The sequence below is a fragment of the Geotrypetes seraphini genome, chromosome 7 (genome assembly GCF_902459505.1).
Source record: "Geotrypetes seraphini chromosome 7, aGeoSer1.1, whole genome shotgun sequence".
Taxonomy (NCBI): Eukaryota; Metazoa; Chordata; class Amphibia; order Gymnophiona; family Dermophiidae; genus Geotrypetes; species Geotrypetes seraphini.
Window position 1 is genome coordinate 190,892,772 of NC_047090.1, and position 23,954 is coordinate 190,916,725.

The following is a 23,954-nucleotide window of genomic DNA, read 5'->3' on the forward strand; positions in this document are numbered from 1 at the left end:
CAGGATGTCCCCAAGGGCCCGCAGAAACCGACTGCACACCCCGCAGAATCCAGCAGAAGACCTGAGCAAAAGAAAAAAGAAAACAGAAGAAGCGGAGAATACTATGCTACCAGCAGCAACCTTCCCCCGCTGGGACCAAACAGCACCAGAACACCCGTAATGGGTGAGGCCCTCCCCAGGACAAAAATCCAAAACCCCAGCAACTCAGGTTTGCCTGCGGTCCGAGGAAAACCAGCAAATGCCAAGCAGACTACTCCTAAAGCTGGCCGGCACTGCTAACCCAGCATCGGGGGTACACAGGATGCTGGAAACAGCCGAGGGTCTCCCATCCCCTCTGCTGGCCATCTCCGAAGCACCATTGCAAGGCCACGCCAAAGCAACATGACGCCATGCTGCCTGCAGCCCGAATGGAACTCCTGCCTCAACCTGATCACAGGATGACATCAGCGCGTCGGGCTCTGCCCCCTTAAAGGCACAGCACCAAGAAACTGGTATAGTACAGCAAGCAGCTACCCCAGCATGACCTCAAACTATGTCCTCTTAAAGAGCCAGGATGCCAGATCTCACAAAGGACATCACAGCTGGAGATCTACACCCAACAAAGAAAAAAATGCTACTAGACTGCCATGACAAGATCTGGAAAATCCCACTGTCGGGCCACGCCGTGTCCAGGTTAGACCAAAAATACCAGATCAGTGAGGCACCAGGTTTTGACAAACCACAGCTCCCTCACCAATCCATTACAGTAGAATCTGTTCTCAAGAAAGCTAAGAGCAACAGCCCTCATGCCAACAACCCTTCGGGCAAGGAACACAGGACCCTAGACACCACCACCGAAAAGGTCTACCATGGTTCCATGTTAAATGACCACAAGGGACCCTCGGCCACAAGAGGGCACCCGCTCAAACTCAGGGGCGGAAAATTTCATGGCGACACCAGAAAGTATTTCTTCACAGAGAGAGTGGTTGATCATTGGAACAAGCTTCCAGTGCAGGTGATCGAGGCAGACAGCGTGCCAGACTTTAAGAATAAATGGGATACCCATGTGGGATCCCTACGAGGGTCAAGATAAGGAAATTGGGTCATTAGGGCATAGACAGGGGGTGGGTAAGCAGAGTGGGCAGACTTGATGGGCTGTAGCCCTTTTCTGCCATCATCTTCTATGTTTCTTCTTCTATGTTTCTAAGCTGGGTCTAAAGCCATGTTGATAGGGGGGAGAATGGAGAATCTCTCTAGGTACGAAGATAGCTGGGTAGCGACTATGGTCTCAAGCAGTTTGGTTAGGAGGGGGATATTGCTTGGGTTCCAACTGCCGAAATCTCTGTTAAGACTTACTCCAGCCCATCTACACCCTCCCAGCCATTGAAGCCCTCCCCAGCCCATCCTCCACCAAACGGCCATATACAGACACAGACCGTGCAAGTCTGCCCAGTACTTTCCTTAGTTCAATATTTAATCTTATTTTCTGATTCTAGATCCTTTGTGTTCATCCCACACTTCTTTGAACTCAGTCACAGTTTTACTCTCCACCACCTCTCTCGGGAGCGCATTCCAGGCATCCACCACCCTCTCCGTAAAGTAGAATTTCCTAACATTGCCTTTGAATCTACCACCCCTTAACCTCAAATTATGTCCTCTGGTTTTACCATTTTCCTTTCTCTGAAAAAGATTTTGTTCTACGTTAATACCCTTCAAGTATTTGAACGTCTGAATCATATCTCCCCTGTCTCTCCTTTCCTCTAGGGTATACATATTCAGGGATTCCAGTCTATCCTCATACGTCTTCTGGCGCAAGCCTCCTATCATTTTCGTCGCCCTCCTCTGGACCGCCTCAAGTCTTCTTACATCCTTCGCCAGATACGGTCTCCAAAAATGAACACAATACTCCAAGTGGGGCTTTACCAATGACCTGTACAGGGGCATCAACACCTTCTTCCTTCTACTGACTACGCCTCTCTTTATACAGCCCAGCATCCTTCTGGCAGCAACCACTGCCTTGTCACACTGTTTTTTCGCCTTTAGATCTTCGGACACTATCACCCCAAGGTCCCTCTCCCCGTCCGTGCATATCAGCTTCTCTCCTCCCAGCATATACGGTTCCTTCCTATTATTAATCCCAAAATGCATTACTCTGCATTTCTTTGCATTGAATAGGGAAATAACTGAAGACCATGATTCCTTAGAGCTGCTGCTACCACTACCAGGCACTTGGTGAACACCCTGGGAGACGAGGCCAAGCCGAATGGTAGTACTCTGTATTGATAATGCAGATTCCCCACCCGAAATCTAAGGTACTGACGGGAGGTCGGATGAATAAGGATATGAGTGTAGGCCTCCTTGAGATCCAGAGAGCATAATCTGTCTTTCTGCTCGAGAAGGGGATAAAGGGATGCCAGGGACAACATTTAAAACTTTTCTTTGACTAGAAATTTGTTGAGAGCCCTGAGATCCAAAATGGGTTGCAGATCGCCCGTCTTCTTCAGAACAAGGAAGTAATGCGAGTAAAACCCCCGCTTTGCTGCTCCAAGGGAACTGGTTCGATGGCATGGAGACGAAGCAGAGCTTGAGCTTCCTGAAGAAGAAGGGCAGTCTGGGATGGATTGGAAGGATACTCTCTTGGAGGAAGCTCTGGTGAAATCCGAGTGAAATGAAGAGAGTATCCTTCTCTGAGGATGGTAAGCACCCAGAGGTCGGAGGTGATTGACGTCCATCGGTCGTAAAAATGATGGAGACGACCTACTATAGGGGGAAAATGAGACAGAGTCAGAACGGTGGAGGTTATGCTCGGTTTTAAACAGTCAAAAAGGCTGAGAAGCCTTAGGTACAGCAGAAGGTTGGGGTTTTTGCTGCTTCTGAGGTTGCTGTTTCTTAAGAGGAGGGCGAGTGTAAGGAGCCGGCTTTGGAGCATAACGCCATTGATAAATAAGAGTAGGGCATGCAGGCTTGGCACGAGCTGGCTTTGGTTTAGGTCTTATAATTGAAGCAAAAGATTTTTCATGGTCAGACAATTTCTTGGTGGCTGCCTCGATAGATTCATCAGAGGTCATTGCCTTCACAAGGAATGTTAGCTAAGCATTCTTGAAGATTAGGGTCCATGTCAATGGTACGAAGCCAGGCAAGACGACACAGAGCCACAGAGCAAGCAGCTGCTCGAGCAGACAACTCGAATGCATCGTAATATGACTGGAGGAGATGCAACCGGAGTTGAGACAAAGAAACAATAACCTCTTGAAATTCAAAGTGCATTTGAGTGTCCAGATAATGCAAAAACTTCGGCAATAAAGAAATAAGAAATTCAAAATAAGTGATGAATTGAAAATTATAATTGAGGACTTTAGAGGACATCATAGCATTTTGATAGATGCGACGTCCGAATTTGTCCATAGCTTTCCCTTCCCTTCCAGGAGGAACTGTGGCATAAACCTTGGAAGGAGGACTAGACAAGGAGGGATTGATGAGATAACTGAGTATTGTCAAATCCTTTGCAATGCACAGTTTTATATCTAGAGCAGGGGTCTAGATATAAAGAAATCAGAAGATTACAGATTATCCAAAACACATCTATCAAATTAATTATGGGGGCCAAAAAGTTTGATCATGTCACCCCTTTACTACAAAAGGCACATTGGCTCCCAGTTGCACACCGAATATTATATAAATTATCTTTACTCACCTTTAAATCGTTGCTATACAAAACTCCATCATTTATTTATAAAGTCTTAATTCCATACTCCTCTCAAAAAACTTTACGATCCAATGAACAACTTTTATTGGTCATTCCCACTCTTAAATTCATAAATACCCGAAGACAATATATCTTCACTGTTACAGCACCACAAACATGGAATTCTCTCCCACTTTATTTAAGGGAGGAGAAAAATCTTGATAAATTCAAAAGCCAACTTAAGAGCTTTCTTTTTAAAGATGCTTTCAATATTTAATTGAAATGCCAATTGCTCTTTATAACTCCCCTTTCATTTTAGTCAGCTATGTATACTATTTCCAAAAATTATTTTGTTTTCCCTTTCCTTTTGTATTTTACCCTTAACAGTCCCTCCTTTCCTATTATAAATTGTATTTCTTTCCCCTCTATCCCAGTGTTTCCTGTTGTAATTTGTCTAGTTTTTTAAATGATTTTTATATTTTTACTATAATATTGTTATTGTTTTATCATGTATTTTTTGTATATGTAAATCGCTTAGGAATTGTGATAGGCGATCAATCAAATAACGAATAAACTTGAAACCTGAAACTTGTCTCAAAGTCCCTCCTTGAGGGCCGCAATCCAGTCAGGTTTTCAGGATTTCCCCAATGAATATGCATGAGATCTATGTGCATGCACTGCTTTCAATGCATATTCATTGGGGAAATCCTGAAAACCCGACTGGATTGCAGCCCACAAGGAGGGACTTTGAGATCCCTGATCTAGAGTCTGCCTGGAACAGCTGGTATGGAAAAAGGTGTTTCCATGCATCGACCAAAAGTCTGATTCAAAAGCTTATGAAGTGGAAGCTTAAGAGACTCTGCTGGAGGTTGAGGAAGATGCATGACTTCTAGATACTCCTTAGAGTATTTTGAGCCAGTATCCAATTGAAGATTCAAGTCCACAGCCATCTGACGAAGGAAAGACGAGAAAGATAGCTGATCTGCCAATGCTTTGCCTCGAAAAGGACTCGAGGATGTCGAGGCAGCCTGAGTCGAAGATGAAGCTTCGGCATCAAAGGAACCTGGTGATTTGGACGAGGCAATCGAAACCGGAATATCCTCGAGGTCCGGCATCGGAGACCTAGAATGAGGCGTCGGTGGTCTGGTCGAGGTTGGAGTAGATCGAGGCTTAGAGGAAGATGGTCTGTCTTGAGAAGACGAACTATGCCTGGAATGATGCCTCAAGGAAGGCCTCGAACGTTGATGAGAACTGTGTCTAGAACCAGATCTCGAGGATCGAGGAGACTTCGCCTCAGAGACAAGAGCAGCCGATTCTATCGGATGAATAGGATTAGAGGCTGTAGATCGAAACTCCAGAGGCTTGGTGGAGGAACCTCGATGCACTCCCAAAGACTCTGCTCCTTGTATAGAGTGTGAGGACTCCCGTCGAGGCACTCGCAAAGAATCTGCTCCTTGCATTACGTGCTTGGATGCTAGACCAGACACTCGCAAAGACTCTGCTCCCTGCAAAGAGTGTGTAAGTTCTGACTGGGGCAAAGGAAGCGGCTCGACCTCGCGGGAGTCTGCTGAATGCCCAGGCTGAATAAGAGGAAGCAGTTTGGGTCCCGTGTTAGTAAGGAACTGAATAAACTGCTTCTCTAACATGGTCTGGAAAGAAGCCGGCAAGGATGGATCCGCGTCTGAAACCGTACCACCTGCTTTGGCTGGAGGTTCCTTCGAGGTAGTGTGAGTGTGCTTTGACCTGGGAGTCTTAGACACTTTAATCACCACCGGCGGAACTGACTGCTGAGCTATCTGACCTGAGGAAACAGGGGAAGATACAGCAGATGATGTCGAAGCAAGAGACGCTGCAAACGACGAAGGTCTGATGAGGCTCGAGGTGGAAGCAGTAGGCGCAGAAGGAGACTCGGTGGGAGTCGTGGCCGAAGACGTCTTCGAAGTCGAGTGATCAGTAGAAGACTCCATCTTGAAGAGCTTGTCCACCAAAATACGACGCTTGAAAGCACGAGGCTGAAGTGTTTGGCAAGGCAGGCATGACCTAGGATGATGTTTCGGCCCAAGGCACTTGAGGCAGCGTCCGTGAGGGTCCTTAAGAGAGATCGTGCTGACACTTGCTACACCTCTTGAAGCCTGTGGCAGGCCGGGACATAGAAGGAAAAATAGCCGCTGCAAAATCAAATCCCTCAAGCTGCGGCCGAGCGGCCTGTCCCGGAAAACGAACGGAAGAAGAAAATTTTATTTTTTTTTAACTAAAAATAAAAGAAATAAAGTAAAAACAGCGATTCGTGAGGAAAATAACACAAACCGTTGAGAGAAGGCACAAAGGAACGAAGTTAAACACAGAGAGTCAAAGACTTCTCGGCTCTGCGGAAAACTGAGAACTGAGGAGGCGCGCCCTGTGATGGGTGGGAAGGCACTCGCACATGCGCAGTGTGGATGACTCGAAACTTCGAGTTTCTTCAAGCAAGTCTGCTTGTGAGGCATCCGCATCCGGGCTCCGTCGTTGACGTCACCCATATGTGAGAATACCTGCCTGCTTGACCTGGGATAATAATAGGAATAAGGTTTGAGCGGTTACACTTGTAGGGAAGCAGATGGTGTGGATGGTCCTGGATGGAATTGACATTCCCCGCGGTGAGAAGGAGGAGGAGTAGGAGAGTGTGTCGAAGCAAAGGGGAAGTGTTCACAGAGAAAGGAGATGGATGAATGGAAGGAAGAAAATATTTGAGCTTGAGAGCGGAGAATAAGTTAGATGACAAGATGGCTGGTGAGGGGATAGGAAAAAGAGAAAGATATTGTGGACTTGTGGGGTGGAGTGGAAGGGGAAAGGGAATAAGATTGGAGAAAGAGAGTATGAGATGCTGAAAGTGAATTGGAGCCATAAGGAGAGGACTAGAAAAGGAAAGCGAAACATACTCTAGGGGGTACTGCCATTCCCGTCGGGCACCTTTGACCTCAACTACTTTGCGCTGCGCCTCATGTCCATCGACTACTAGGCGTTGTTCGTGGGCCACCCGCCCGGCTCGGCCTATCCCAAGCTGAACTTTGTACGGGACTCGAAGGTGGTGCTGGGCGACTCGAAGGAGGGCGCCTTCGCCTACGTGCACCACCTGACCCTCTACGATCTGGAGGCCCGTGGCTTTGTGCGCCCCTTTTGCATGGCCTACGTATAGGCGGACGAGCGCAAGATCATGGGGCAGTTCCAGGAGCTGTCGGCCGAGTTCTCGCGGGCGTCCGAGTGCCGCGGGCAACAGGAAAGCATTTGCGCACGAGCTGGAGAAGAAGCTCAAAGACCTGCGCTACACCCACGGCGTGCTCCTGCACCAGGAGATGAAGCTGCCGAAGCAAGGCTGCTACAGGAGCCAGGCCATCGAGAAGGCCAACGAGCTGGCCAGTGTGGAGAAATCCATCATCGAGCATCGAGATCTGTTGCAGCAGATCCGGTCCTACCCTTACCGCAAACGCCAAGACAGCGATTGCCAGCTGGACGACGCGGAGCCCTGGGAAGCCAACTGTTATCCGAGGAGAGCCTCCTATACGCCCAAATTCATCAAGGCCAAGTCGGCCAAATGTTTCGATAAGAAGCTCAAAACGTTAGAAGAGCTTTGCAATCTGTATTTTTTCAATCATATCTTTTATCATATTGTTTTTTTACCTATTTGTTTTATTTCTTCATTTAAATTTCCTTAGAATTCCATTGTTTAACGGTTTCTCCTTCTATTCATATTCCCTCTCTATACCTTTTTCCACACTTCCAAAGTCCATATATTTTCTTTTATATTTCTATTTCAAAAAAAAAATTTAATTTAATTTAGTTTATCCACTATATTATTGTTGGGATGTACATTTTGCTTTAAAAAGAGTGTGGCCTTAGAGAGATCAATGTATTCTTGTTTGGATGTTTCAAATCTTGTTTTTATTTTTACATCTTTACTATTCATTAATTGTTTTTCCCAGGTACTTTAGCTAGATTGTGAGCCTTCAGGACAGTAAGGGAATTTCTAAGTACCTATCTTTACTTATCTTATTTTTATTGTATCCTTAATGTATATTTTCTGTAAAAAACTTCAAACCTAACGGTATAGCGGTATATAAGAAATAAAATTAAATTAAAATTAAATTAAATTAAATACTACAAGAAACTCCACTGGTTACCCATAGAAGCCAGAATCATTTTCAAATTCGGCTGCCTCTGCTTCAAGACTCTTGTCACCACCGTTCCCACCTATCTCCTGAAACACCTCTCCCTGCAGGACAAACTCCGCCTCTCACGCAGAACACTGCTGTTTGTATTCCCTTCCCCCAAAGGATGCAAATTCAAGAGATTCCTCAACAGGACATTCTCCTTTCAAGCAGGGGTCTGGAACAACACCTTAAGGGACCTAATCCGGAACTCTTTTGGAAAATCACTAAAAACCCACCTGTTTGACAAATTCACCTGATCCTCCAAAACTGCACGACATCTACCTCATCTTACACACCCCTTCCTCCTACCCTATGCCACCTCATCACACTTCTGTCTTTCTACCCCTCCCCAATTCCAATTTCATGTTACCTCGCTGTCCTTACAGCACCTCTTGTACATTGTCTTGAACTGAAAAGTTGTGACAGGATATAAATAAAGCTATTATTATTATTATCCTCAGGAGGTGCACTAAGGAGCATGTGCTCCTTATTCACGGGCCGCCCTGAGAGGGCTTTGTTTAAATAGGTAGCAAGGTTTACGAGATCACCTGAGTTACTGATTGGCAGTAGGCACCAGTCAGAGGCAGCAAGGGGCGGGGCTACAAGCAGCAAGTGATATGGAGGTTGGCCTAAAGTCCATCCTGGAAGAGAACAAAAAGATAGCATATATTCTTGGAGTGCAAGCTAGTTGGGCTGTACTAAAAGGACCAGGGCCAGGAGATAGAGCAGCCAGGAACAGATGAGTTTACAAGAGGAAAGTGTAGGCCATCCAGCACAGAGGCAGAATTTGAAAAAGACACCTGGTTGCTTGGATGTGCAAATGCTGGGAACATAACTAGATTGCAAAGCAGGGTAAACTCTTCCTGCTCTTTCAATGAAAGTAGCTCATTCAATAAACATGCTAAACAATCACAACACCACATTTTTACCCATGTATCCATCATTAGTGCTCCCATCTCTCAATACCAAATGAATTTCATTTTTTATAGCCCACCTTTTCATCCCTAAGACTAAAACAAACAAAACAGATATAATTTGCTTCCCCTAGTATACTTAAAAACTTTATTACACCAATCAAAATCCCAAAGGCCATAATATTCTCCAAACAGCCAAATTTTAAATTCTCGTCATAAAGATACATAATCAGACAAACTCTTCATTTCCACAGGAAGCTCATTCCAAAGACCTGGTACAGCACCGGAAAAGCATTGAGCCAAACTAAAATCTTTGGATGACGGAAGTTGTAAATCACGAATATGAAGCGACAGCTAGAACAGCTGAATACCTGAGCACCATAAGCAGGCCTCCCAGTTCCAACAGCACCATCCTTAATGAATCAGCAGCTTCGAAAGTTTGCATGAGATGTTTGACATGTCAGGATAAGAAACTTTGGCCTAGTGCCAAAACTTTAAGCATTTCAACACAGCTGACCCAAAAGTAGATTTGGAATTCTTTCCTTTGTTTGCACAACACTATAATATGTTTTATATTGCACTCCTCTGGCTCCTGGAGTGAGAACAATTTTTCTTATCAAAGCTTATTTTCCTGTTTCTTACTTCACATCAGGAATTATATGCAAGTGAAGAAAATGATAGCAGATAAGCCAATCTTGGTGTTATAATGAAAAGGCTTTCTGGTCTCCAGCATTATCCTCCCATCTAAGAATCCTTATTCAAAGCAATTTGTTTCTACCATTTCCACTGGGAGACCATTTAATTTATTTATTTTCTTATTTAAAATATTTAGAATTGTACTATCTACAATTTTGGGTTGAGTACAATAAGAACGTGCATACTTATAATCTTGGACATAAATGCCAATGGTGTCTTCAAGAGCATTTTGGCTTTCTAGACCACAGGACGATGTTTTATGAGCTACTGGGCAGAGATTGGGACGAAGTGTCTTCCACAGCAGACTGGCTAACCTATTGAAGAGAGCATTAAATTTACTGGGGAAGGGTAAACAAAGCACCCAAGTAATTAAAATTTTTCAAGCAAGTAAAACACTAAGGCCCTGGTTCACTAAAGATAGCGACTCAGTCGCTGTTGCCCTATTCTCTGGCCGATTTTTAAACAGCGAGGTGCAAATCATTTGCATGCAAACTCCCCGACTCAATCGCTCAGTGAGCGATTGAGTCGGTGCAGAGACCCTGACAGTAGTGACAATAGAAGCAGCCTCCTTTCACTACTGTCAGGGCTTCTGTCAGGAGGGTTTTAATGGCACAGATATTGTACGTGTATTACACATGCAAAGTATCTGTCCAATGAAAAAAAAAGGTATTATAACATTTTCATCTTTCTTTTCCATTGCTTTCCTGATAATTCCTAAGATTCTACGAATATGATTTCATAGCTGCTGCCGCACACTGAGCTGAGGGTTTCGACATATCCTCAATGATGACACCTACCATATATACTCGAATATAAACTGAGATTTTGGGGACAAAAAATGGCCAAAAAATGGGGGTCTCAGTTTATATTTGAATCTACTACCATACTTTAAAAAAAATATCTAAATTTAAGCCTACCGGGCTGTGAGGAAAGGAGTCGTGAGTCAGGGGCAGGCTCGACATGCAGCTGATTCCTCCCAGTGGTGGCCGCGACAGTCCCGGCCACCAGGAGGAGAGTGAGGAGTCAGCGGCACATCCGGATTGTGAGCAGCCCTGCCTTCGGTCCTGTCCCAGTCCTGCTAAACCAGCTAGCAATAATGAAGCCAGATGCCACGGGGGCCTTCCCTCTTGCCAAATCGCTAATTGCTCTGCCGGTCTCGATCCCACCCCCTCTGAAGTTACTTCCTGATTTTGACGGGTGGAATCGAGACCGGCAGAGCCTAACATGGAACCCTGTATCACGTAGCTATAGTTTGGGTTCCATTTTCCCACATGCATAATTTTGTACTTGCTTACATTAAACGTCATCTACTCTTTTGATGCCCAGCCTCCTAAGGTCATCTTGCAATTTTTCACAATTCTCTTGCAGTTTAACAACTTTGAACAACTTTGTGTCATCAGCAAATTTAATTCTCATTAGTTATTAATAAGCAGTAGTCCTAGCACAGACCCCGGGGGAACCCCACTATTTACCAAGTTTCAAGTATTTGATATCCTGCCTATCATTACATCTAGGCAGTTTCCACAAGAATAAAAATTGTTGCAAACATAGGGGGAATATTGACCATTTAAACCTACTCTCAGTTTTCTGCATTTCAACCAGTTCTTAATCCATAATAGGACATTACCTCCTATTTTGTGACTTTCCAATTTCCTCAGAAGTCTTCCATGAAGTACTTTGTGAAATGCCTTTTGAAAATCCAAATACACAGTATCAAGCGGCTCACCTTTATCCATGTTCATTCACCCCTTCAAAGAAATGTAGTAGATTATTAAGGCAAGATTTCCCTTGGCTCTGTTTCATTAATCTATGCTTATGTTCTTTATAAAAGTCACTACCATTTTTACCCGGCACCAACATCAGACTCACCGGACAATAATTTCCCGACATCACCTCTGGTAGTGGCATAGGGAAGGAGGTGCCCAGGATCATGGCAGCTGGCATTGCCACGTTTTATGAACCCCCCTTCTCTTCCCTGCTTCTTCGTGACCAGGAAGTGACATCAGAAGAGAGCTGAGGCCGGAGGTGGAAGATGGTGCTGACGCTGGTGAATATTTGAAGAAGTACATGGTGGGCGGAGGAGAAGTGCCAGCGCTCCTGTCAAGATGGATCCTGCAGGTGTTCGCACTCCCCACTCCTCCTTACCTCTGGAACCCTTTTTAAAAATCAGTGTCATGTTTGCCACCCTCTAGTCTTCCAGTACCAAGCATCTAATAATTTATGCTAATTTGCACTAATTAGAAGTTATGCAGACAACTTGGTAGGCATATTCTATAAAGTGATGCACATCACTTTTAGTGCACAAATCTGAAAAGGGGACAAGGCCAGGGGGCAGACTGTGGGCATTGCTAAAGTTAGGTGCACTGTTACAGAGGATGCACATAGAAATAGTGTAGCAGGAGCTTTTTATAAGTGCCATGCTGAGTGGTAGTTGGCCCTAAGACCTGGATTCTCTCCGATATCAGCGGCCGATCGTGTGTCAATCACGTGACGGCGTCCTATAGAGAATCGAAAGATAGGCGCCGGAAATGTTCATACTTACATAGGCACTTTAGGCCACCTAACGCCACTTCCGGTGTTGGCGTGGGGCGGCCCGAAGGGCTTATATAGGCACAGCTCCGGCCTGTGTAGGGTTTCTAGAATTGCCCCCAAGTGTATGGCCTGTAAGAGAGAGGGCATGGATAATCTTTAAGTGCCTTCATCCGTCTCCGTTTCTATATGTGAACTTGTCAGTATTGGGGGAAAATGCCCCGCCACAGTTTTAGCTACCACCACGCTAAGTGAATACTTGGGGAAAGTGATATACAAGGGGGGGGTGGGGGTGGGAGGCTCCGCCCCCGAGTCATTATTCAAATCACGTGACTAATTTCCTGGGAGGGCTTGAATCGTTTAATCATTTATAAGGTGGCGTGGCTTATGTGGAAAAGACGCAAAATGTCTGGGTAGCTGCTAGTAAAAAGTCCTGGCTCTGATTTGAGGCCGTAGCTGAATACTAATAACAGTGAAGTTCTGCTCCCTAGGTGTTCCCTCAATTCGCTCCTTTGCCGGGGTCCTCGCTGCAGAGCGCGAAAGCGCCCAGTCAGCAGAAAGCGGGCGGCGCGGCGCGGCGCATGCGCGCTGCGTCCGTCCGCGGCGGGCGGTGACGTCACGGGCCCAGCCAGGTGGCACGGGGCGCGCGTGCGCAGAGGGAGCCGCGGTCGCCGCCGCCGCGCTGCTGCAGAGCGGCGGTGCAGGAGAGGAAGCAGCGCGAGGCTCGTCCTGCTCGTCAGCGGCATGTCGGCGGCGCAGGTGTCGTCGTCGTCGCGGAGGCAGTCGTGTTACCTGTGCGATCTGCCGCGCATGCCGTGGGCCATGATCTGGGACTTCAGCGAGCCGGTGTGCCGCGGCTGCGTGAACTACGAGGGCGCCGACCGCATCGAGTTCGTCATCGAGACGGCGCGGCAGCTGAAGCGGGCGCACGGCTTCCAGGACGGCCGCTCGCCGGGGCCCCCCGCCGCCGCCGCCGCCGCCGCGCCCCCCCTCAAGACGCCGGCGCAGCCCGACGCCAAGGCGGCGGCGGTGGCGGCGGCGGCCGGCCTGGAGCGCTACGCCTTGAGCGCCGAGGGCAGGACGCGCTTCGACTACCCGGCGGCGGCGTCGGGGGCGCGCCTGCCCAACGGCTTCCCCAAGGCGGACGAGGGGCCGCCCGAGCTCAACCGCCAGAGCCCCAACTCGCGGCGCGCGCACGCGCTGGCGCCGCTGCCGCCCAACCTGCTGCCGCAGACGCTGCTGAACGGGCCGCGCGCGGCGCCCGACGCCAAGCGGCCCGCCTCGGTCTCGAGCACGGAGCAGGAGCGCGAGCTGAAGGAGAAGCAGCGCAACGCCGAGGCGCTGAGCGAGCTGAGCGAGAGCCTGCGCGCGCGCGCCGACGACTGGCCCGGCAAGCCCAAGCTGGTGCGCGAGACGCTGCACGCGCTGGCCGCCTGCGCGCCCTTCGACGTGCGCTTCAAGAAGGACCACGCGCTGCTGGGCCGCGTCTTCGCCTTCGACGCCGTGGCCAAGCCGGGCCTGGACTACGAGCTCAAGCTGTTCGTCGAGTACCCCAGCGGCTCGGTCAACGTCTTCTCCAGCGCCTCGGGCGTGGCCAAGCAGATGTACCAGGACTGCATGAAGGACTTCGGCCGGGGCCTCTCCTCGGGCTTCAAGTACCTGGAGTACGAGAAGAAGCACGGCTCGGGCGACTGGCGCCTGCTGGGCGACCTGTTGCCCGAGTCGGTGCGCTTCTTCAAGGAGCTGGTGGGGCCTGACATGCTGCCCCAGCCCTACCTGGACGCCGGCTTCCCCGTGCTGCCCAGCGCCCTGGTCAACGTGCCCCGGCCCGCCCCCGGCGGGGCACCCCGGCCCGGCGTCCGCAAGAGGAAGGCCTCCCCCGAGCCCGACTCCGCCGAGGGGGCCCTCAAGCTGCCCGACGAACAGCAGCGCCAGCAGCAGTGGATGGCCGGCCAGAGCGAGGCGCTCAAGCTGACGATGACTTCTTCCGGGGCCTTTCGCACCAGCCCGCCGGAGCCCTCGGTGCCCCAGAACGGGCCCTCGCCCATGGCCGCCCTCATGTCGGTGACGGACACCTTGGGCAACGCCCACTCGCCCAAAGACGGCGCCTCGGTACACTCCACCACCTCCACCCGCAGGAACAGCAGCAGCCCCGTCTCGCCGGCGGGCCCGCGCCGGCTGGCATCCCGCAATGGGGACATGAACCTTCAGGCGGCGCCTCCGCCGCCCAACGCCCACTCGGCTATGGACCAGGTCCACCCTCAGAACATTCCAGATTCGCCCATGGCCAACAGTGGCCCCCTTTGCTGCACCATTTGCCACGAACGCTTGGAGGACACCCACTTTGTCCAGTGCCCGTCTGTGCCCAGTCACAAGTTCTGCTTCCCTTGTTCCCGAGAGAGCATCAAGGCCCAAGGTGCCACCGGAGAGGTGTATTGTCCGAGTGGAGAGAAATGTCCTTTGGTGGGTTCCAATGTGCCTTGGGCATTCATGCAGGGGGAGATTGCAACCATTTTAGCTGGAGACGTTAAAGTGAAAAAAGAGAGAGACCCTTAAAGAGAAAACCTTCTGTACTTTGTGAATAGGACAAACTGCAAAAAAACAAGTTAGTCTTATGTATAGACATTATTTTCGTGCTATGTTTCTATATTTTGAAACAAAGGTATGTAATCTTCACTTGAAGGATGAAGCTGGTTTTTGTTAAACAGATTATAATATTGTTTGGTTACTACATAATACCTGTTCTCAATATTTTTTTTTTTTTTTGGGGTGGCAGTGCGTTGGCTAGGTACAGAGTTATAGCACTTAGCAAATTCCTGCTGCTGGTGTGTATTTTTGTAAATGTATGCACTTCTCTGAAAATCTTAAAAAAAAAGATGAAAAAAAGGAAAAAAAATTTCCAAGGCCAGTGTGGATGCCTAAAATTGCTACAAATGTTGACAGCTTTTTCTATTTGGTTTGCCTTTTTCTTTTTTTTTTTTACAAGCTCTGGTGTTAGTCCTTCAGGTTTTTTGTTCCATTTGCAATGGTGGGTTGTGTGTGGGTGTGTGTGCTGGGGGATTTGTTGCAAATTTGTAAAGGAAAAATGTTTTTCTTTTTATCTCTTTTTTTTTTTTTTTTTATCGAACCCTTTTTTTTATCATGTGTGGCTTTTTTTGTTTGTTTTTTGTTTTTGCTTTTTTAATGCACGGAAGCTTTGAGCAGTAGAAGCAAAATGCTGTAGATAAAAACAAAACCATGCTCTGTTTGTCCTTTATACATTTCTGTAGTTAACAAAACACTGTAACGTGCCTTGGAGCTTAGTAAAATTGTAATAAATTCAATTGATATTACAGCTTTCTGAGTAGTTTCAGTTTTTTTTTATTTTCTAGTGGTCTTCTGTAGGAGATGCCAAATCATACTTAATTTCTACAAGTCCCAACACACCTTTTTCCTAGGAGAAAATTCTAGGGCAGGTTGCATGTCCTTATTTCTCAGAGGTTGGGTGGTAGTGAGCTGTTTGTCTGGATCCTGGCACTGTGCCTGCTTTGCATACACCTAGGAAATGTTGCAGTAACAGATGCTGACTGAGCAGTTTCTGTTTACGGTTCTGCATTTCCACCTCTGGTTTTGTACATTGTGGAGAAATTGGCAGTGTGATGAATAAATTCATACACAAAAAAGACAAAGTGGACTGTATTGGGAAAGGTGCAGTACAGTGTAGGCTGGCAATGCTTGTTGCTGTGATTGATTGGTTTCATTTAAGCAATAGCTTGGTTATTTTCTAAAAACGTTTTGAAGAGTAACTAGTGCAAAGGCTTTAGTTAACTTTTGTGCATGCATGAGCGGTGGAAATGCTTACTTAGAATGCAAACACAGGCCTCTTGACTAGTGGGAAAAGGGAATTGCCTTTTGCGCTTATACAGGTACTTATTTTGTACCTGAGACAATGGAGGATTAAGTGATGTATCCAGGGTCACAAGGAGCAGTGCTGGGATTTGATCCCATAACCTCTGGGTGCAGAGACAGCAGCTCTACCACTAGGCCGTTCGAAGCGCAAGCAAATGAAGGAACTGTAGCCCTTTCTGTGAAGCACCTCACGGCAATGCTAAAAACTAACAGAGCTGTTGAAAACAAGGCGGCAGATTTTGCCTGCTGGACGGTCTTTGAGTGCATTAGGTGAAAGGTGAGGCTCAGCTTTGGAGAGCTGGATGGTGGCGGTGCCCCATAAAGCTTTTTGTGTCTTGGGAACTCCCTGTTTGGCTTGACTTGGTTACATTTTCAGTTTCTCTTCCTGCTAGTGACACAAAATGGGGAATCCTGAACTGCACAGCTGTCGTGCCTTGATTATCTTAACTGGAGCTCTACTGGTGTTTGTTCGTTTGAGCACTTTATTTTGCAACTGGACGATATGCTTTCTTGATCATTTTTAGACTTGTTCTCTGAACATATTTAGTGCGTTTGTGTTTTTGTGTCTGCTGCCAAGTTTTGTGCTAGGATGAGTCACATTCACTAGTCATCAGAGATAATTAACTTCAGCTGATCATTCAAATTGTCTGATGGCTGCAGTTAATTCCTTTGCCTTTATTTGCTCTCAACCCCTAATTGAATTCAACCTTGTTTGACCTAGTGCTGCTCTGATCATATATATAGGAAAATGGTGAACAAATTACGTAGGTCTGTCCTTGAGTACTGGGGGAGCATATTTCATGTAGTAACACAAATGAACCCTAGTATATTGGATATGTGAAATATCCATTGGATAAAGCTTTGATGGAAAACGATACTTAATGTGGAAGAGGCATACCCGTAACAAGCTTTCAGAAAAAAGGTACGGTTTCTTGGTGGCATTGGAAAGAAGAGTACTTGGAACTGTGTGTTTTAGTGGGTAGACAATGGTAAGAAGCTAGTGTTAGACATTTAGGAACTGGTGTCTTCCTTCCACTTGAGTACATTGAGCCTCCTTGACAGGTGGGAGTTGCCCAAAGCCAGGATTAAAAGGGAGTAAATGTTGACAGAAGGGCTACTTGATTTTCCGGATGACTTGACCTGGTCATGTGTGTTGCCAACGGTGTTAAAGGTGTGTGTGCCTGTATGTGTATATGACAGTATACACACACACACACCCCAGCTGATTCTTTCAGCTAGCTGGCATTTTCATTCATGCTTGATTTGTGCATGTATATGATGAGTCAGGCAAAAAGCAGCTTTGTTCAGCATTTTGTTAGTGTGCATGGATGAGAGTTGCAAGGCTTTTGCACTTAGCAGTACTGTTCTGTGTTCCTGAAGAACACTTTGATTTGCTGTGACCTGTTTGGCAGCTCGTTCCCTCCCGGATCTGCAGAGTTGATGCTCAGAAAACACATGTTAAATGAGATCTTTCTCTTTCAACCTTGTTTTGTGCAGTACATGTTCTCAGGTGTCATTATTTGTGCAATTGTTCCTGCTTTGACTCATTGGTCGATCTGCCCAGGTGGCATTTTAGCCCTTAATGTGTTGGCTGGAGTTTTTGTTAAGATTAATGTAGATTGGGAAAAGCGTGGCAGGCAGAAGATGTTGGTGTGCGGAGTGAGCAGCCTTCTGGGCACTACATAGCATTCTGCAAACATGAGCAGACCTTGGAGCACACAGGCATTATAGCCCAAATTGGTAATGTTCTTTTTAGATGGCGGTTTTGTTTTGAATCGCTCAGGCTGAGTGCCAGATCTATTTGAAAGGTCTAATATTCATCGTTGTCATCCAGTCTTTTAAGCAGTTGCTGTTTAGTGGATGATATCTAGCATTTGCCTGTGGAAGACGGCAGCTGTTTCCAGTTGATCTTTTTATAGACTTTCAGAAGGATGCGTGCAATGGTAGTGGGGGAGGGGTCCACTTAATATTTTTTTTCATCCAGTCCTTTATTCCCTGCCTGTATTTTCAGGAGACTCTTCACCACCCCAGATGTTTTGTAATATCATATAAACTGTCCCTGAAAATGCTGGCCAGGGTTAGGTTGCTTGGGTATAGTGCAGCTTCTTACTCCAGGAAATATGCTGCCCTAGCATTTGCTAGACATTTCCAGAGGTGATCCTTCTTACACCACAGCCATATAAACTGAATAGGTGAGGGAAGAGGTCTGAATAAAACATGATCTATCTGAGTTTGATCAGCCTTTTTCCAATTTGCTCATATATATGGTTATTAACACGAGTATTTACATGGACAGAGTGAACTGCATTACAGCTACTTTATCTTCTGAGAAGACTCGACTGCCTCTGAATTATTGTTTTAAAAAGCTGTTCCCATTGGAGATAATTGGTGAGGATGCACACATGCCTCAGTCCTATAAATTGGGGAAAATCCCATTGGCGTATTAATTTACAAGTCATAACATTGCATGCTGTCATTAATGTGGCAGGCAGTCTTCAAGGAACTATTCTTGGAGTCAGATCCCTGGCGAGCAGCAGCTTTGTGCTGTTAGCTAAGACTTAGGGATATTACAAATAACCTTTTACTTCATGATTGTAATTATATTTACATAAAAACTGGCATTTTAAACTCTCTTACAATGCGAATCTCTTCTTCTCCGACTCCTTGTGTCATTTGCAGTGAAAAGGACAGCAGCATTGCTGGGAGAGCTGGCTTAAGCAGAAGTGAATCCATCCTAAGGGAGGAAGAACTTGTTTTCTTTCAGATGTGATCAGTAATTTGTAACCAGATGAGATGCATACATAGGGCAGTTATTACATCATTTAAAGTGTTGAAACTGGATCAGATACAAAATGAGAGACATTTAAGCAGGAACCAGGGAAGAAAAATGGGTCAGGCTGATTTAGAAATTACAAACCGTTACCCAGAGTAAAGCAGAGCGCAGACAGAGCTTCTTACTGGACTAATGCTTTTCTATTTGTTCAGGCTCTATTGCTTTCCTGTGGGGCAAGTGGGATAAAATATTGTCTAAAGCAGAGCTTCCCCTTTGATGGGGAAAGAAATATGTATTAAAAGACCATCATTTTATAATAAGGTAATGGAGCCAGTGTTAAAGATGAAATGAGTACTAGTAGGGCTTTTGCTTTAACCTTTTAACTGATACTAGAAAGCACATTTAAAATACCTGTTTGCTGGATAAAGACAGGAAAACATTCCTCATGCTTGTCTTACAGCCTCCACTGCCCTGTTGCCACCTGAAAATGTACCAGCAATTGTACATAAACACAAAAGCCCTTATTTCCAAGCCCAATTTGCGCTGGATGCGTAGGTAAATCTGCATGTATCAAACCCAGAAGGTTTTAGCTGCTGTTGAGGGAGTGGGTGGCATTGGGGTAATACCTGCCAAGATAACTGGTTCTATGCTGGCTTTAAGCCTGTCAATATTTTATGTTTTTCTCAAATGGATGTTTTTGCTGCAAACGCGTGAGCACATGAATGCCCATTTCTCCTGTATTTTCAAAAAGGCTATGCAGCTGCACATCTCAATCTCATCTTATATGACCTGTCTAAAGAGATTCTGTAAACGGACACAATTGCATGGTAATTGCGCCATTGTGCTGTCTATAGAATCACGGCTTCCATCAAAGGTATTTGCTGGAAATGGAGGCCAAGGTTTGAAAGACCTACATTTTGATGAGAGTCGCATCTGTGGAGGCACCTTAGAACGCATAAGGTCATTTCTGGTGTTAACCAAAGCCTACTTTGACCTTGGGCGTGCTAAGGCGCCTCCCGTAGATGCGATTGCGGTGCCATTTTTCTAGCTGCCAGTAGGTGCCTACATTTTTTTTTTTTTTTAATGGCTTTACCAATTAAGTAAGGCACCATTTGTAGAATCTAGGCCTTTGTGTCCTCAAGAATACCCAAGTTAGCTGGAAAATAAACAGCTAGATTTACAAACACCTGAGACTAGAAATGCTAAACATGACAACTGTTGTTTTGGTTAGGATAATGACTATTTGCTCTGTTGCTTCTCTCAGTGGAGCTAACAGAGGTATAGGATTTGTAAGTTTGCCTTTTAAAACAAAATTACCTTTTACATACCTACCAGCAGTGTGCCTGATTTTAAAGCTAAATGGGATCGAATGGTGGGTTCTCTTCGCAAAGGGAGGTAGGGGAGGGTCATTGGTGTGGGCAGACTTGATGGGCCTTGGCCCTTATCTGCTGTCACTTTCTATGTTTCTAAGTGTGGAAGCAATAATAAACACATAAAAATGGAAAAGCCCTCACAGAAGATGTTGACGTTTTATTTTGTAATAGCTGAAAGTTGGCTACACCAAATATTCCCGAGGCAAACCTTAAGACTGGTGAAAAATCAACTGGCTTTACTCTGTTCATAGCAGTTGTGTACTTGGGAAGCAGCCAGCTACTTAGTATAGCAAAGAAAATCAACCACCTTCCAGCCTAGTTTCTTTTCCCTCACCTTGCGCTCTCAAAAGGACTAACTAAATCAGGTATAAGAGTCTCAGGAGCCACCGGCCGTCATGCTCTGAGCTCCTTGCACTGCACAGCATTTCTTCTTAACATGAGGGTCCCAGCAATGTGCTCTCTTTAATGAAATCCTCCTCTATTTTTGCTACAGGCAGCTTTGCTCCTAACTCTCACTCACCACAAAATTACCTATGTCCATGCTCTCATTCTCTCCCCCCCCCCCCCCCCATATGTCCTGTCTGGCCAAATTAGATTGTAAGCTCTTCTGAGCAGCGACTGTCTGTTGAATGTACAGCGCTGCGCATGCTTTTCAGTGCTGAGCTTAGATTTCTGTTTGGCGTAAAGCATGTTACGAGAAGAGCTTTCTAAACTATGTTCGGATCACATTAGTTCATGGCCGTGCTTTCAGAAGTTTGGATCATATTTTATTCTGCTGTAGACAGACTGCCTTTACTTGTCATTAGTTGGCAAAGCATCTATTTTGCCCCTTTTCAGCAAAATTACCCATTTATTGCTTGCTCCGTGTCGTTCTGCAGAGGATTGCAGCACAGAGCGCTTTGATTTGCAAGACCCGTAAATGGCTTGTAAGTGAATCTCCTGCAGGCCGAGAGAGAACTGGCAGCTCTTGCTGTCTGATTTGTAATTTCAGTTTGAGCCTGTAATGGAGTCTCTCTTTGTGTAGTGGTTTACGTTCAGAATGCAGAAGCGAAACCCCACCCATGTTGACTGCAGATCTTGGCTGCTTGCGCTTGATGATTAAAAACATTGGGAGAGCCAATGAAATGGCCTGGGCTGGAATTCACTTCAGCTGACTGCCTCCTGGACCAGACAGCACGTGACCCGCCTGCTCTGTAATTGGAACATGTTACATGTCTGTGCAGCTATAAGTCATTGGAGAATTCCCCCACTGTCAGCAGCCTCCCTCAGGGCTGGGAAGATGAATGGCTTCTTACAGTTTCTGCATTGTTCTAGTAATCCACAAGTGGATTTGTGGGCAGAGTCTAAAATAGTCAGGCTTAGCAGTTTTATTCGGTAGGGGGAGAGTAGCCCAGCATTTGCTGCTGCGTAGGATCAGAGGGTGGGAAGATGAGACTCCCCAGCTGACACAGAAGGAGGAAGGGGCTGGCTCACCTCTGGATAAACTGGAACCTTTAATTAGAATTTCTCTGCGCAGACAGCTAAGCCTATATATGGTTCATTCCATTGAAGTGACTCGGTTGCAGCTCTAGAAGGTGTTATCAGCTAGAACAAAGCAAAGTTTCTCATCCAGTTTTCCATCAAAAGGGCTTCGTACTTTTTGATCTAACCAGCTGCTTAGAAAGGAGAGAGAAATTGTCATTTTAATTTTAGGAATTTTTCAAAAGGCAGCATTAGATGATGCACTGCCTTAGTTCTTTCTGAGAAGCTGGATAGACAGGGGCCCAAATGATTTATGCAGTGCTCGTACCTTTTGTAGCTTGTGCAAACATTTTCCATTCTGTGTTAAAGGAGTAGCAGTGTAAAGGCATTAGCCACCTTAGTTAAACTTTCACCTTTCAAGTTCCTCTCTTCCCCCCCCCCCCCACAAGAATGTAATAAACTGAACAGCCAAAATTACTCCATTAGCGTGCTTCTCACATAACAGGAATTGGACATCAAACAGAAGCACAAGTTGATGTTCTGAGGCTGTGAGGATCTTATTTTGCTGAAGAAAGTGTCTCCCTAGATGCCCAGCCAGCTTGCCTTTCGTTGTGGCAGTAGTGAATTGGAGTCTTCACCCACTGTCTGACTTGGGGATGGATTCTCTAAGCTCTGACACCACAGTAAAAAAAAAAAAAAAAAAAGAATTCCGTGGTGGGAGCGATTTAGTTTTACTGGCAATTTTCAACACAATAGCATGCAAATTATATGTGTGCAGAAAATCGCCAGTAAAAGGGGGGAGAGGAGCTGTGCTTAGAAGAAAAATCGCTAGCACAGCGCCTCTTCCTGCCTGTCAAAACCCCAAAACAGCCCCTGCTCTCCCTGCCTGAACCGGCAAGCAGGGAGAGCAGGGGCTGTTTGGGGTTTTGACAAAAAAAAAAAAAAAGCCCCCCCTCCTAACCCACAGCAAGTTTCCCCCCTACCCTGACTCGTGGATCCAATCTCGGAGCAAAACGAGCTATGCATTTCAAGGGGTATTCGCTCTCTCGAGTTTGAGGACCTTGGTAGGATTTCTGCTTCCGAAAGTGAGTGCAGGAGGGAATGGCGCTGTAGCCTCCCAACTCAACCTGGGTTGATTCATAAGTCATGACAACTATTTTTTCTCGCAAAAATGCGCCAACACTGGAAATCTAATACCGTATATACATTTGTGTGTGAACCAAGTACGAACTGTTTAACTGTTCAAATCCTTCAAAGTAGTCTCCCAGGCTGTCTTGTGCGTCATCCATTTCCTGAGGGACATACTGTGAATTCTCAGTATTGGAAGTCATTTCTGCAGTACGGAAGAAACATCCAGAACTGTTGCAGAACGCCATAATCCTACATGACAAACACTACAGCTCACGCAGCAGTCAGTTTACAGCGCTGGGGTTTGTTAATAGTTAAACATATTCTCAAGCTGATTGCTTGCTTGCTTTAATGAAACAGCTATAACATTTATTACTTGTTTGTTAATAAAACGATGATTTAAATGTCATCTTTTGCTTCTCCCCTACCAGAGACCGCTGCACTCATCTCTCATCTGGTGGCAACATAAAGAAGTACGTGTCACACTCTTTCAACCGTATATATTAGATTTCCAGTGTTGGTGCATTTTCAAGAGAAAAAAATAGTTGCCCTGACTTATGGATCAACCCTCGTGTATGATATTGGAGAATTTTGTCGCAGTAATGGACCGAAACAAAGGGTACGAGGACTGTGACTAAAAATGCTCTTGTTTTCTGGTATCATCTGTGCAGCAGCGATGACAAACTCACAAACGGACTGACTGCACTAACTTTACCTAGGTTGGAGGTGGATCCTTTCAGGTGTTGTATTATGTCTGTACCAGAGAAGTTGCAAGGTTTTTCTGCAGATTCCAAAGGTTATGTATGCATCGTCTTAGAAGTGTAGCTCACTGCTATATGACTTTTCCTTCTTGACCTCCGATGAGTAACGTAGTACAACAGATAGTGTAGTCCTTGCACTTTTCTGAGAGGCTCTGAATACATGACATAAATGCACATGAGGCGAGTCTCTGTCATTTGAAAGGATGTTCTGGAAGGAGAGGGCATAGGGTGAAGCTGAGAGGTGATAGGTTCAGAAGCAATCTAAGGAAACACTTAGATGTGTGGAACCGTCTTCCAGAAGAGGTGTGTCTAAATTCAAGAGGGCCTGGGATAGGGGATGGGCCATTTGGCCTTTATCTGCCATCATGTTTCTATGAAAGTTCCCTAGTATCGTTTCTTTTATGTATTAAAACTGAATTAGCCACCTCTTGTAAACACAGCAGGATAGGGTACATAACCTAGTAATAAAAAAAGAATAGAAATAAGCAGTTCCAATAGGCCAGGGAAGGCTCAGCTGAAGAGACAATGCGGATAGGCCATATCACCTTCATCTGCCATGTTACAATGTTTCTAGAAATTT

At 46.0% G+C, this 23,954-nt stretch overlaps 1 protein-coding gene and 1 long non-coding RNA gene across 2 annotated transcripts; both read left to right on the top strand.

The window, feature by feature from the left end:
* The first annotated feature begins 12,507 nt into the window (after positions 1 to 12,507).
* Positions 12,508 to 15,324, top strand: IRF2BPL (interferon regulatory factor 2 binding protein like). Its single transcript, XM_033952640.1, has one exon. The coding sequence runs from the start codon at positions 12,735 to 12,737 to the stop codon at positions 14,544 to 14,546; it is 1,812 nt and encodes a 603-aa protein (XP_033808531.1). The 5' UTR covers positions 12,508 to 12,734; the 3' UTR covers positions 14,547 to 15,324.
* A 7,161-nt stretch (positions 15,325 to 22,485) lies between these two features.
* LOC117363978 lies at positions 22,486 to 23,147 on the top strand. Its single transcript, XR_004540163.1, has 2 exons — positions 22,486 to 22,915; positions 23,045 to 23,147. It is a non-coding gene; the product is annotated as an uncharacterized LOC117363978 (long non-coding RNA).
* Positions 23,148 to 23,954: the final 807 nt, after the last annotated feature.

Coding starts and splice junctions, on each gene's coding strand:
- IRF2BPL (XM_033952640.1), top strand. CDS start 12,735: ATGTCGGCGGCGCAGGTGTCGTCGTCGTCGCGGAGGCAGTCGTGTTAC.